Below are 16,619 nucleotides of genomic sequence, written 5' to 3' on the forward strand. Positions count from 1 at the left end.
GGCGGCATATCTAAAGGAGCCTAGGACGGTAGTAGCTCAAAATCTGGCCCTACGTTCGTCATAATATATTATGTTTCTAAGCTATGTAGGTATATTGTGTAACGTTCGCAGTGCTCAGACATCCGCCAACTGCGACGTCGCGTTTCTCGGCGCCCAACAACTTATACGAATACAACTCTGTCGGTTCGGTTCCTAAAACCTTAACGCTCCCTACTGAGGACCGTCGCGTCGTCAAACGAGTTTCGGGACGGTTCGAGCGTCCTGCTGATAGTTACCGCCACTTACCGGCTGTTTCTGGTTCTCGTCCTTCTGGTCCGGTTCGAGTCGTTTCACTGCAGCCATCGCCTCCACCACTATCGAATATGACGACAACATCAACGACTCTCCGTCAGGACGAGAGAGCTCAAACACTGTCGGAGGGATAATCACCTGTTCGCCAGCCGTATACAATGGTCGTCCAAAAAACAACGTATGTCCCTCCTATTCGTCCTGATTTCGGACGCATCGTATAGTGCGAATCGATAAAAAAAACAACTCAAGTCGTCTTACAGTTGTGTAACAAATAAACGTAACATTATATTTTATTTTATTTTTTAATATTATTAATAAACACCAAATATCCATGGTAATTTCCGTCGTGCCGTTGTAAAGTCTTTGTTGGAAATCACCGTGAATAAATTAAATGGTCGATTCTCAATATTATCATCCATTTTCTTAATTTTATATTACGTATCAAAAAATAGTAAAGTCAAATCCAGTGGAAACACACCTTTAGGTATATTAGGTGTAGAGGCGTTATCGTCGAGTAGCATATATGCGACAATTTTATGCTATTCAAGACTTTAGTATAATACAATGGCTACATAAATACGATGGCCAAAAAGTGGTCAGGCCATGGCATCATAGAACCCGGCGTCACTGCTTAAAGTATAATACTATTTTCTTTGGCTGGAAAAAAGGGCGTTGTAAACGGTCACATTATAATGTGTATACACATCAAAGTTCATAAATTTAAATATTTATTCTTTTCTAGATACTATGGTGTGTAAATTTTGGTTTTGAACTATTTGATTGCCATGTTAGCTGGTAAATATAGTATTTTGGGAAACAATGGCTTGCAGTTTTAAAACGTGAATATTTCTTACTTATATTATATAAATAGTATTTACATGAAACGTGAAAAAAACTTAATTTTCAATATTTTGAACGAGTTCACTTTGATGGAAGTTAGATCAAACCGATCAATTCAAGTAATAGCATAAGAAAATCTAATGGAAATCAAATATGTCGCTGTCTTGACACTATGTCAATCAACGATGAATGAAGACTGCGTACAAGTTTAAAATATTAATTTTAAACGGAGGGAGAATATGTTTGTGACTATATCAAATAAATATATATAATTTTTATAAACCGTTAAATTAACTGTCAACAGCTTATCATGTGCCCACAGTCGCTCACACACTCGCACAATCACAAACACAATCATTATTCGCAATAATGTAATATTATATTATGTTGTGAATTTCAAAAATTCATTTTTATACTCGTTATCGAACATAGTCTCCGACTGATTATGCTCGCACATTGCAATAATTAATCTAGCCGCTCAAAAATAGTCATTCTCTTGTCACGCACCATCATCTGTCATAAAGTGAGATATTTCACCTCAATAGCAAAGATTTGTGTTGTTCAGAATTTCTTTCTTTTTTAGAAATTCAACATCTAGTAGTCAAATTTCACTTTTTAATTAATATTGTATATGGATTAAAAATTGGTAATCGACTGTCATTTTTTAATTTTATTGGCTCTAATAGACGTACCGTATGTCGTGTGAGTAAATTATAGCGATTTCTATTTTTTTCTATTATTTATATAATATAATGCACCACCGTGAATGGGGAACTTTATACTGATTTTGGCAGCAACTTGTCTGTTTCCATACTGTCCATGTAGTGAGTACCTATCTAATAATTATTACCTATTTTAAGCTTTTAATACCACTTATTATAAGATATGGGAAACTATTAAAATGTTAATAGGTACTTGTTGAGTCTAAAGGGATACATTAATAATAATATAATAAATAATTACTATTATAATAATATATCAGCTAATCACGTTATAGTCGCGTATTATAATATTCATTTTTAATTTGTATGCGTATTAATATGAGACACGACTCATGAGGGCTGTAATTAATCATAATACTTATATTCATACTGAAATAGTCATGAGATTTTATATAATTCAAAAGTGTTTAAAATATATAAATATTACACATTGAATTACAAATGCTAAATAATCACTAAATTAATTTGTATACCTGTGGAGTCAGAAAAATATTAATCGTTATTATTAGCTAGTATTATTTTTATAGTAAAATTGTTAAAAAATAAATAAATTATTCAAAATTATGTTACCATTTTTGGTTTTGAATCATTTTACATATTATTAGTTTAGTTACATTAATAATAATAATAGAAAAACTAATCAACTACACACCTATCCACTAATATTTCAACATAAATTAAAAAAACCATTCCAATTTTAAATATGTAAATATTTTTTTTATGTTTAGAGCGTACTTAAAACTAAAATATAATTAATTTTGTCAATTTGTCATGGCCTACTCCCACCTACTATTTAATAAAGTTATAGAGATTGCCTCTCTCTTTTAAATATTACAATTTAATAAAAAAAAATCGAAAAGAACAAAACTTACAACCTACAAGATCGCATAAAGGTAAGTTAAGATATCAAACTGATATAAAAGGGAAAAAAATGCAAATCAACGCCTGAAAAAGCACAGGTGCTAAATTTAGCCTAAGTCGCTATTCCACAACACTACCTCTCCAATTCGAAAACGTTTCCATCTGTTAAATACCTCGGTATAACATCAAACAATAGGCTAACTTGATGGTCACATAATTCTACTGAACTTCAAAAAGCATACCAGGCATCAGCCTCTTGATGTTACTTCCAATATAATAAACAAAAAAATATTCAATATTAATATTTAAGGAACTAGAACGTCCAATACTCACCTACGTTTGTCCTATAAGGGGTAACAATTCAGCTACACATATAAAAAAAAATTTTAATTTTCCAAAACAAAATCCTAAAAATAATAACGAAGCACCGTGTGTTTCATACATAACGAAAACGTACACAAACACCTCCAAATTAAAAGACTCAAGAGAGGTCTAGACATAATAATATTATAGTTTCTATGTGCAGCGTTTAAATGATCTAACATATGTTTGGCTGAAATTAATTTATAATTACAAACAACTTTAAAATTACTTAATTGTTAAGAATCGTCTAAGTTTTAAATTTGTAAATTGTATTAAAATATTCAAAACTATTATTTAAATTTTGTTTTTTTGTTTGAATCAAGTAACAAGCAGAGAATAAATTGTCATAGACGATGTGCAGAAAAAAAACTTATGTGAAGTGACATCTCCGGACTTCAACAATGGATAACGAAAGAGATTTTATTGCATTACTGTATTTTATAACATTTATACTATTTATTTTTTGGTATTATCAACGAACATACTGTGTTCCAAGTATGAAAACCTATATTATTATATTTTAATTTTATAGTACCTACCTACTTACTTATAATGCTCATACCCAAATTGTACTCTTTATTGAGTATGGGTTAGGATTTAAAAAAAAAATTATAATCATTTAGTTTTTTATTCAATAAATAATAAAAACACGTGATTGCTTCATTTGATGTTCAACAATATTATAGTTATGTCCTTTTCATTTAAAGACTTAAATGAGTTTTATCAGAAAAACGGTATAATATTATATAGTATAGTTCGTAGGTACCACTGTACCAAGGTACCTAATAGCCAATAGGTATATTATATTATTACATGTGCAAATAACAAATATGTAATTATTTATTGTTCTCTATTTATTAATAGCTGATAATTAATTGTGTTTTAGAACGTGAAACATCAAATCATTTAAATGAGATTGAATTGGATAATGGTAGACACTCAACTAGGATCAACATTGACCAACAACGTTGCAGTGTAGTGCCATTAAATGTTTTAAATAGTTTGGAGTATGAAAATATATTATATAATCCATTGCAAGAACAACCACGTCAACAATATATTAGTGCACAAACTAATATTTCCACCACACGAGCTACAATTATACCATCTAGTTCCAACTTAAATTATCTGGAGCTTAATTCAACTAACGTAGCTTCTTTTTCAAGATCTCCACTCGATGACGCACCGCCTTCATATGACGAGTGCGTTGTGAGCTATCGTCCATGACTTCAGATCTTAATTTACCAGAAAATTAGGAAGTCATTGATTAATATCCATGTATATCCATGTATCCCAGGTACCTATGGGCTATGATATTTAAAGAAATTAACAAGATTTTTATACAACATCATCGGAATTTAAAATTGTGTGCACCGCGCTTTTGTAATTTGTATTTCATATGATAATATACCCAAGCTATTTTATAATACTAAATTATGTATGTTACTAACCGATCATTGTTGTATAATTTTTTTCTAGAAATTGACCATCTTATATTAAATAATTATATTGTATTGTACTGTAGTAATGTCAAAAATAATATCTACTTATACCTATGGTCAGATATAAATATATAATATATTTATTTATTTATTTAATCATAAATAATTTAATATTTTGATATTGATTATTATGCATATATGTAGGTATATTACATACTATTAAAATAGTAAAGAGTAAACCTTACTATACCTAAATATATATAAATAAATTATACTAAAAAAAAAAAAGAAGAAACATATTTTAATGTTGATTTATTTATTATTTAATATCAAACAGATATGCAATGTAGAACGTCATTGACTATAGGTCTCTGTAATGGATAAATCATTGCACACAAAAAAAATACTGAGCGGAGATGATTTATTAGCTTATTATTATTTAAATATATTACTGCTAACTGCTATTAATTCTTATATTAATTTATTTTACTATTTATAGTAATCCGGATTAAAGTATAAACTATATAAGTAAATAGGCATTATAGCTTAAAATTAATCTAATGTTTGAAAAATGCCAAAATGTACATAAAATATAATAATATTATACGTAATAGTTTCAAAACCTCACAAAAAATATTTTTGAATTACAACAAATTAAATAAATGCTTATCGAAAAAATGTGTGCCTATGTATTTTTAATATTTTTCAACTACTATTGTAACAATATATCAGGAGATTTTTATTAATTTTTCACGCTTTTTTACCAAACAAATAAAATTTTATTATTATATATAAATATATATATATTTTTATTATTAATTTTATTATCATATATAAATAAAAAAAAACTAAAAAAATTTAAAATGTAATTGTCCATAAACCCATAAACAGCTCGAAATAAGTCAAAATATTTGGAAAATTTTATCAAGTATAGGACTTTATAAAATAAACACATGATATAAATTTCAAGTATACAACAAAATAAGAAAATCAATACTTGAGAAATCAAGTAAATATCCAATGTTGTAAAAATTTGAACTTCAAACGCTCATAAAAATTTAATTTTACTTTCTTATAGACATTTTTTTTTGACAAAGGTAAATATAACCTTATAAGGAATTTTGTATTACATTTTAAAATCTTAGATTTAAAAAGAAATTTTTTTAGGAATTACTAACTCAAATTAATTTGCACATTTTCGTGATTTTTATAATTTTGTCAAGATTTGTACTTAAAAAAAAACTAATAAAATTGGAAACTGAAAATGTCCGTAAAAAGTATAAAACATAAAAATCAATATTTTTTGAAAATTTGATCGTGTATAGAAAATGGTTATATAAACAACCAGCGAAAATTGCATGTATCTGCGGTCATTTGTTTTAGAGTTACACCAAAAACCAAAATCAATTTTGCATAAAAATTTCCGCTTTTCCTTAATTTTTATTTGTTTTTTTCCGGCGCTCCCGAATGCACCAACTAGATTAGCTTTCCCATCGAACAAGATACTAGTGAAGAAAATCAAAGCAGTTTTCTGCCCCAAACGGTGATACAAAAATAAGAACACACTAATTGTAAAATCAATACATTCATCGCTCCGCTCAGAATCTTAAATATTAAATTCGAACCATTATGTTAATAGATCTAACACCCACACACGTGTACAATATTGTTATAACTTAGATATCATAATGCACCTATTTCCAAATACGCAGTAATACAGTATAGTCATAAAAAGTACAAGTTTACTCAAAATATACACAAACAGACTCAAAATAATATCGTATTCACTCTCATAATTCAAAAAACGTAGGTACCTACATTAGGTATCCTTAGCAGAGCGATACGCACTAGTTCATTTTTTTTTATAATCAAATACATTTTACTTTTGATCCCCTATTAAGAATAAACTAGATATTGAAGTTTAAAGTATTTTCACTTCTGCAAATATGATGGCATCCAAAAAAAAAAACAACACACACATTAAAATTTAAATGGCTGTCATTCAAAAAAGTAAAAATATTAAAAATATTACTGTTAAATACTAAAAAATGTTGTATCTGTCTTAGAATAATTTTAAAAATGTTAACATTTTATGATTCATCCAATATAGGTGGTAGTAGTAATGTAGCATTGAGTATAAATAACTTTTATATCACTAAATGTGATAAATGATAACAAACAAATTCAACTAAATAAATTATAAAATATTAAGGTAATAATTGCAAATAGACTGTTTTTAAGGAGTTAAAAATAGGCAATTTCCAAATTGTATGCATGCGGATCTTGCAAATGTGTGCGTAATAACCATAGTAAGTGATCGCTAATGATAGTGCATGTGTGTAAAGAAATGCGCTGAGCGCTCCCGCACGCGCATGAAGAAGTCACATTCTCATTTACATGTAATTTTTGTCAATCCTACTGATGGACCCGATAACGAGATAAGACTTCTGAAAACTAATTTGTATGCCTTAATGTGTCTATTTGAGATAGATCAGGCCACATTTTAAAATATTTAATTACATTTTCGAATTGTTAACATTTAATATCTCGTAAATTGTAATCAATATTTATAGGAGTTTAGGAACAATATTTCAACAAAGTGGCCTGATCGATCTCAAGTAGACATATTAAAGAATTCAAATTAGTTTTCAGAAGTCTTATCGTGTTACCAGGTCCATTGTTATGATTGACTAAAGATTGGTATATTTTGGTTGAAATAATTGTCCGTTTCCAATCCCCTTAACAGATATTCTAGCTTCAAATTTATCCAAAAATTCTAAAAAAGTAGCATTCAGATTGAATTATTATTTGTTCAGACAAATTATTAAAAATTGCTTCTGTTTATAAAGAACATTGTTAATAAAGAATATTTATGAAAAAAGTGTAAACATGAGTATTTTAATGAAAATAATGTACCTACAGGTACGCATAACAATGGTTTTTTTTTTATTATTAGCTTATTTATTAGCTTAATTATTACCAAAAGTTATTATAGCTCAACAATTAATTGAATAATATATTATATGATATATACAAAATATAATATAGGTAATAAATATTAATTATAGTTATAACTATAGTGATAATAATAATGATAGTATTAGTAATGTATAATAATAATGAGACATAGTTTAAGATATTATACTTAATAAATTAAATGTCTCTAATGAGGGAATTATAGAGCTGATTGGAATAACAATGGTTATGCATTACATTTATTTTATATGAGTAAAAAATGTTTTAAGTTTAATAATAGTTAATAAATAAATAGTTAATTGTTTCATTGGAGGATAACATTCCGTTTATAATATATAAATTCTGCATAATATAATATACATATTATTATCATAATTTATTAATGGTAGAGAATTTATAATAAATACCTATTAATGATTTTTTTTTTTTTGTAATTCATAATAGTATAAAACGTCGGCTAATATCCAAACTGTTGATGCCGTAAAAAAAAAAAAAATAATAAATAAATTGTATACAGAGTGTCCCGTGAGGATATACCTATTAGGCGTAGAATGAGACAGCCGCCCGGCGAAAACCAGTTTTTTGCTGTTTTACCTATAAACTAAAAAAAAATATTAAAAATCATGAGATTAATGAAAATAAAATGTTGTAAAGTCAAAATTTTTACAAAAATAAGCTCTATAAAATAGTTATCTTCAATTATTTATTGTTAATAAAAAAATATTTTTTTTTAATTTTTTATCAAAAAATTAAATTCAATTAAAAATAAAATATTCATAGTTGTTGTCTCTGCGAGTCTAATAAAAAAAACAGATTTATGATAAATTTATTATCTCAGGAGATATCGCATGGGTAAATCCACGCGGGACACCCTGTATATATAAACGTATACATTCTACTTCCCACTGTTTATTTTTATTGACTATATAGGTGTAAAAAATTTTTGTCAATATTTATAAACAATAAAAATTTAATTATTTCGTAATGACGAATAAATAATAATTAACAATTAAGTTTTTATTTGAATTTAAAATTTAAATCATCTGTAGGTAGTTACTGGTTTTTTAGAAACGATTTGTGTAAAAACATGGCCATGGTTTGTCAATGTAAAATATAATTATTATTCAATAAATTGCGTGCAAATCGTTGCAACCCATCTGAGCACACGTAATGCTCCAAGTATGCGTATGTTAAAAACTATTGATAAAAAAAATAGGTACAATACGACAAAAACATTTTCTCATTACAGCTGTATTTCACTCCCCTACTACAATTACTAATTATTATTAATGTCGTATTACTTATCACCGACGTCCGACGATATACCTACTATAGTACACGCTCAGTTTATTTCAACGTCGAAAGGTTCTGATTATTGCAATAATTATGTCGATGTATTCATTTTGCACGTTCTGTACAGTTGACCGCGTATTAATAATGTACACATTTATTTCATGAACATTTTACAATATTATAATTATTCCGATGATACTACTATATCCGTTATCTACGATCTTCCTTCACGTAAGTATTGAAACGCGTCTTTTGATAATTAATGTCGTGATGCATTTCGTATTGAATATTAATCAGAGATAATGTTTTATGTTTTCCTTTTCGCTTATTGACTATTTTAAATTATTGTTATTAAACCGAAAACAAAATATTAAATATTAATGATAGAATGATAATAATAAATATATGTAGGTATCTAATAATCATTCCAAGGTGACAAGAAAATAGTAGAAAATGGCGATTTAATGTTGAATTAGTGGAAATAATTAGTAGGTATGACCTTTATATTGGGACGAACCGAGCACAGATCAGAATCACTTTCGAGTACAATATTATTTGTCATTTATTGAAAATTCAAAACATTCCAAATACCAAAGTCTAAAATTAATGTATTCTATTTTTATTGCAAATTGGACCTATATTGAATTGTTTGATAGAAATTGTAGTTATCTTTATTATACAGTATCAATTCATGCATCATACTCGCAACATATCATAGTAAAATGTTTTTAGATGTCGTAGTAAAATGTAGGTAGGTAATTAAAATATTATTGATTAATGAATACAATTTCAGGTCAGTTAAATACATAAATATTTTATGTACTAGTAGTGGTGTATGTCATTCAATCGAATATGAGTATTATTTTTATTTTATTGATACTTGTATGGAATCAGATATCAGGTATGAAATATCACACCACTAACATATGCATTTTTTATTTTTAAACTAAATTGTTTCTCTAGGTAATTATGTTATTGCAAGGTATGCCTTGTTTAGAGTTGGCAATAACGAAAAAATGTCTACAATGAATAACGAATCGTGTGTATCTTGTATCTGTGAACCTATGGCCGGAAATTGCAATGAAGTATGTATAATAACCGCAGACAAATATGTTTGAATTTATTTGATTAGATTTATTTAAACAATAGTTAGCTTATAATTTTAAAATAGACATATAAGTAATTATATTATGATACCTTTATTACAACGTAACTGTGTATTACAATATTTTGAAACAGATAAATATTAACACTTATTTCGAAGTGAAAATGACTTAATATAATATGATTATCAACAATTCCACATGCAAGATAAGGAAAAATTGAGATATAAAATATGTTTTTTTATGTTTTATAAATACTAAAAAACCGTTTTCATTATAATTGCAAAATATTTATTTCAAAACGTTATTGTAATTTATTAGGAAGTCATCACGAATTTCAATCTTACATTAAATATGTACCTATTATTTGTTATGTAAGGCTCGAAACTTTATTCTTTTAAAAGTACTCGAATATGCGGTAAAAAACATCATAATATGCACTAAAAATTTGGAAAATTTAAAAAAAATATGCAATATATACGTGATGGCGCTTTTTTAAAAAACTTTTAAACATTCGATAGTGCTAAATTGTCCATTTAGGTACCTTTTCAGAAGTCCTATGTAGATCATGATGTACAGCTCCACCGGTTGTCGTTTTCGCATCACTATTGTTAATTTTGACCTTTTTTGTAAAACAGTTGGGCATCGTTCGATTTTTAGGTCATATATCATTTTCACATTAATATTATTTAACAATAGAATTGAAAAAAGGTGTATATCAAAAATCGCGAGTCTTATTCTAAATTTCTAGTACCTATTATCTATCATTTTTTCATTTATAACAGGCTTTGAACGTCAAAAATTACACTATAAATTAAATAAAACTTTTTACTAATAAAAATTTTTTAATAAAAACATATCGAGATTTTGATGAGTTTTGTCAAAATTTGAATTTTAAACGCTCATTTAACAAAAACTTACTGCCATCTTTATTATTTTTAAACTTAAAAATCTTATATTATTCATTATCTTTAATCTATATAATATTATATGCATGTACATTTATATAATTATGACTATACCAGATACCTACAATTCAATTGAATTAATACAATTTATTTTTAATTGTTTGTATCTATATTTTACCACATGATATATGACAATTGACAATCTTTAAATTTCCAATCAAAAATTATTTTTTATCCCCTTCTACTGTTCAGCATGTTGATGGGCATAATATGATGTATGATAAATTGGTGCAGGTAAATACTGATTTGAGTAAAATCTTCTGCAGTTCTGCTTACGGGATAATATAATAAAAATCGATTTAAATAGTGGTCCAATATTTAGGTCTACCTGTTATGAATGAAAAACTTAAGTGTCTAATTCCCGGTTGCCCTATAATTTATGTTATTAACCCAGTCGTTAATCTTTATAAAAAAAATCGTTAATCTATACTAAGAATTATTTTATTTTCAGTAAGTATAAGCATTTAAAATGTGTAGTAATCGTCATAATCAAATCAAAAGTAATTTTCAAAATGCACATTTGTTGAAAATAATTAGTAATAATTTGTAGATTTTTATTAGTTTAAAATTTTCTAAATTTCAATATAGGAATTTTGCATGGATCCCAAAAGTATTCATTTATGCAAAAACAAAACTTATCAAGCAAATACTGAATTTAGTGCTCCGGCCACAACATTTAGTCTTCGCAATATTGGATTTATATTCAAAATGTTTATATGCATGTGTGTATTGTATATGTTTATAATACACGCATCTGGAGATTGCTTCGAATCAAGTATGAATAATATGTTTATTTTACACTATAGATATATTATAAAATGTAATACGTATAATATTAAAATATTTTCTGGAATAACAGCTTAAAATATTATATTGAAAAAAAAATAATAATTATGATCAGATATCAACTTTTTCTAATAACAGAATTATATTTCGTTTTATAAAATTATAGGTACTTGAAAAGTAAAAATGGTCCTTAATGTTTCGCACAAAATAAACTTAATAAAATAATAGTCATGTGTATAGAAATTAGAAGGTAATTCATGTACTAGCATTCATGCTTACCTAGTTACCTGTCAATTTTTTACTTTATAGTAATGAATTTATTCAAATTCTGATTTTTGAAATTTTTGGAATTTTTAAATACTTAGTAATAATATACCTACTTAATGACAATATATTATTAAATTCTTGAGGTTTTATGTACTACTTAAGGATTGTCACAGTAATACAAATTACTGTTTCTCAAAATATTGACCCTTTTTACTCTAAATTATTTAGTGGATAATTTTTTGAATATTTTGATGTGCCTAATTTAAAATGTAGATAGTAGTTTTTCAGTTATTAAAATGTTTATAATAAGAATAATACATACTCCTTAAAAATGGTATTACACAATTGAAAAATTGATTTCATATTGGATTAGTATGCACTTCGTTGACATTTAAATGTACCAACTATGTATATATGATTCAAACTTTGTTCAATTCGTTATTTAATATTCAGTGTATGTTGTTCAAAACTTAAAAATTTTCATCCATCATCTTGAATCTCAAAATACTAGTTCAAGCACCACTTTATAAAATATGAATTTTGGAAGATGCTTTCTTAGTGCACACTTACATGGTGGTACGAAGGTACCATGGAAATTACAAGCCTCAAGTCATCATCATTTAGGATCTACGTTGATCAGTCAGTCAGTCAGTCAGTACTCGTACGATTTTATTATATTATAGCCATCCCGACCGGCCTGTGAGACATGTTTGTGATTATGCGAGCAATATATTTTCAGATAGGCAAACCACCTGCGGTGGATTGCAGACCCCTTGGAAGGCATACGTAATTACAAATATTTTATTAAGGCCCCTGCAAACCCTATTAATTTTTCATCAAAACGACCTTAGTGACTGACAAAAGTTAAAGTACTTCTAGTGGTTCAATTTAAAGAATGTAAACATATTTTAATTGGTCAACAAGTCTACTTTACATCGGTCGGAGCATATTTTTATATTTTTTATATTTTTGAATATATTCAATACTAAAAATTTATAAATTTATAAAATGTAAAATATTTATTCTCGTCAAGTATTTGCTAAAATTGAAAAAGTGCTCCGACCGATGCAAAGTAAACTTGTTTATCAACAAAAACATCTTTACATTTTTTAAATCGAACCACTAGAAGTACCTCAATTTTTGTCAGTGCGACGGCTATTTCACGTCCATAAATCGGTTTTGAATATTTTGATCTAGACATTGAATGACTTGTGCATGTGCGTGCGTGTGACCATAAACCAGATAAGAAATAACAATGTATTGTAAATTGATGTGGGTCGCGAGTGATGGTAGGAGAGTAACACACACTAATGATCATTTACTACACACACAAAGACGATCAGTAATCGCAGGAACGAAATAATTGCCTAAACACAACTCCTTAAAAATGACACATTTACAGGCCTTGACACGTTGTTTATGATGTGCATGTGAAGGTACCGGGACAACGGTCGAAAAATTAGCGTTAGGAATAGGTATCATTTTTACTAAGTTATATGGTTTTGACCAAATATAATATACAGGTCTAAAATTATGTTCAATCATAACCAATAGCAACCTTCCAATAAAAAAAAAAAATATTATTATTTAGTTCTGTTTGAGAAGTGTGCACTGTGTGCCACTGTTGTATTTTAGACATCTAGAATTCCTACTTATCCGGTGGATTTTCCTAAAATTCTCTTCAAACTTTGTCCTGGCAATTACAAACACAACAGAAAAAAAAAATCAGCTAAATCAGTAAATACATTCTCGAGTGATGCCATGACCAATGATTAGGGTCCATTTTTATATATATAGCGATTATTAATTACTAACATTTTCATAGCCCCCATATTTTCCAAACACATTATTATGGTGAACATATTTATCCTTATAGTACACAATGTTAAAACTTTAAAAACTTTTTGATTTTAATGCGTCAACGGGGGGGATTGTTCTCATTTGAAAAACACAAGTTTGTATCTCCACAGGACACTATCCTCATAACTCATGAGTATCTAGTACAAAAAATCTCAAGAAAATGAAGTGTGGTCTTTAAGTATATTTAAAAGTTCAAAATATCAGATTTTGACTAACTGGAAAAAGGTATGTTCATCACCGCTTGGTGAATTACCTCGTATAAACAAATGTACAATATTAGGTAGGTACTATGATAGAATACTATACCTATATGTAAAAATGACTATGTACCTATATAAACACAATTCCATGTATCTATGTATATATATATATCTTTTTTTCACTGTATAGGATCTACAAGAAGAATACATTCAAGTTTAAATCAAATTCTATCAGATGACGGTCTACCGTCCACTAACAGTGATGACCGAAGTTGTGTAATGCCACTGAATGTCAATTCGGGATACGACAATGACATTAGTGACCCGCCTCCTTCGTATGACGATACGCAAATCACTAGGACACACGTCGCAAGTCCACCAGTGCAGGGTTCTGATTTAAATCACGTTGAGCTTAGCACTTCCAATTACTACGACAGTGTACGCTTATTTTTAACGTCCCCGATCGACGAGCCACCGCCTTCGTACGACGAATTACCGCCGCCGTACGACGAGTGCTTTGCAATCCATCATTTGAAACCCACACAGGTTCATAATTTACCACCGAGTTGTGGGAATGATCATAATATTTTGTATATGACTATACCGGTCGATACGATAGAATCCGCACGAGATTCGCAAGAGACATTTGTATCCGAAACCGAACTGTTGTGCACCCAAGTCTGATGTAGGCGACCGGTCGGGTTCACCGCGTGTGTCATATTCTTGTTGATCTATTACCTATTACGAACGAAGAATTTTTCATACCAATACAGTCTTACGTTACAGGTTAGATTATGACTTTGGCCATATTTAGAGCTACTGGTTTAATTCACATTTTTTAATTATTATATTAATATTTGCTTGTGAAAATCTGTTTGGTCCATTGAAATCTCTCCCTATTTTGATAAAGCTTTGAAATCGAACATGTCTAGTAGCTTTTGATTAAGTACAGTTCATAAAACATTTTTAAATTGTTTCTGCTGTAGGTATGTTATTCCTAGATGGCTAGGTGCTTATATTTTTTTCATTATTATGCTTTAAAATAATATTTTGTAATTCAATTTCAATTTTTAAAAATCAATTTAATATATTATTGGTATTATTAACATATTCTTTTTCAAAAATATTTTTAAGCATTTTTAAAAATGATTTTGAACTGTAAGTTCGACACTAAAACCAATATTTAAAAATAAAAATTGTTGTTTTAAACTATATTGAACTAAACGAACAATATTATTTATATTTATATTATATATTATGTATACTTAGTTTACAATTATTACTTAGACTAAGTTTGGTAAGCAACAACTATATCGCCTATGACCAATGTTAATATTGAAATTAAATATCTTACATAAAGTGAATCTCTAAAAAATAATGTATCGGTTATTACAGATGTATATAACTAATTATAATTATTAATTTATAAGTTATAACTATTTTACAAAGTGGTTGTACAATATTCTTCTCTATGTCGGACAATATTATGAGCAATCAATTAAAACGTACTGAAGTATATATTTATGAAATATTTATGTTTATATACCTATTAAATACCTACCTCCCAGAAACCATTTTGTAACAATAATATTATAATAACGTTATACTACTATTATCCGTGATTATAATGTTATAATAATATTATTAAACAAAAAATTGTTGTCTGGACAGTATTTTAGTTTTTGTAAAAGTTGTATCCAGCCTATTTGTACGAGGTAAATTGTATTCTTTTACTTCTATTATATTTTAGACTTTAATTTAGTTTTTACAATGTGAATTTCCACGTATATGGTGTTAAAATATTTTGTAACGATACCACCGATACGAGAAATAGTATTATTTCTTTGTGATGTTTAAGTTAAACAACTTTGTTAGAAAATAAAATAAAATAAAATAATTTTTTTATCTATTACATGTACTTACTGAGTTAAACTTATGAGAGTATTTTTAATTTGTATTCAAATCAATAATACTAAAATTCACCAAAATAAAATCCATATAATTTATACGTATACAATATGTATACAATATACATCCATAAGGTCATATTCAGCATAACTCTACAGTCGTGAGTAGGGTAGACGTGTTTAAGTATGAGAAAATTAGATAGATAGCTAGGTCATCTAGGTTATCTAGGCCCCGAAAATGCAAAAATTACTTAAAATTATAGACAAATATACGATACTATAATTGGTAGAAGGTTAGTCACAATAGTACTCTGTTATAATAAACTCATGTCAGTGAATGTATAACCAATTGGCGACGAAGATGGGATAACCACGGAACAAGATTGTCTCATGTGGGGATATCGAATTATAATATTCCCTATAAGTTCAGAGCGGCACTTCTGCAGAACTACATTCGGGCATGAGTATATAGTATATGAAATCTATCGCACGCTCGTATTTTTGGTGACGATGCTTGATAGTGACATCGAAAACCTAGCGTGTAATTGCGAGATTTGTGTACAAGTGAGATCCGCACCGCCAAAGGCCGTACTCACTCCATGGGAATGGCCAAAGCAACCGTGGTAAAAATAAAAACTTCTTTATCATCATATTGACACGACATCGAAATGGTTTGAAGTTTTCGAAACTAATTCGTGCACGGCGACCGTGGTAATAACAAAAATGCAGAAGAATAGCAC

The 16,619-nt window shown here is 28.0% G+C and overlaps 2 protein-coding genes across 2 annotated transcripts; both read left to right on the forward strand.

The window, feature by feature from the left end:
• The first annotated feature begins 1,502 nt into the window (after positions 1-1,502).
• Positions 1,503-4,927, forward strand: LOC132946790 (uncharacterized). Its single transcript, XM_061016868.1, has 3 exons — positions 1,503-1,955; positions 3,401-3,572; positions 3,964-4,927. Exons 2-3 carry the CDS (start codon positions 3,479-3,481, stop codon positions 4,302-4,304), a joined length of 435 nt encoding a protein of 144 aa, XP_060872851.1. The 5' UTR covers positions 1,503-1,955; positions 3,401-3,478; the 3' UTR covers positions 4,305-4,927.
• A 3,882-nt stretch (positions 4,928-8,809) lies between these two features.
• On the forward strand, positions 8,810-15,877 carry LOC132946514 (uncharacterized). Its single transcript, XM_061016551.1, has 5 exons — positions 8,810-9,019; positions 9,582-9,689; positions 9,752-9,873; positions 11,448-11,634; positions 14,163-15,877. The coding sequence occupies exons 2-5, from the start codon at positions 9,641-9,643 to the stop codon at positions 14,654-14,656; spliced, it is 852 nt and encodes a 283-aa protein (XP_060872534.1). The 5' UTR covers positions 8,810-9,019; positions 9,582-9,640; the 3' UTR covers positions 14,657-15,877.
• Positions 15,878-16,619: the final 742 nt, after the last annotated feature.

This window comes from Metopolophium dirhodum, chromosome 6 (genome assembly GCF_019925205.1).
Source record: "Metopolophium dirhodum isolate CAU chromosome 6, ASM1992520v1, whole genome shotgun sequence".
Taxonomy (NCBI): domain Eukaryota; kingdom Metazoa; phylum Arthropoda; class Insecta; order Hemiptera; family Aphididae; genus Metopolophium; species Metopolophium dirhodum.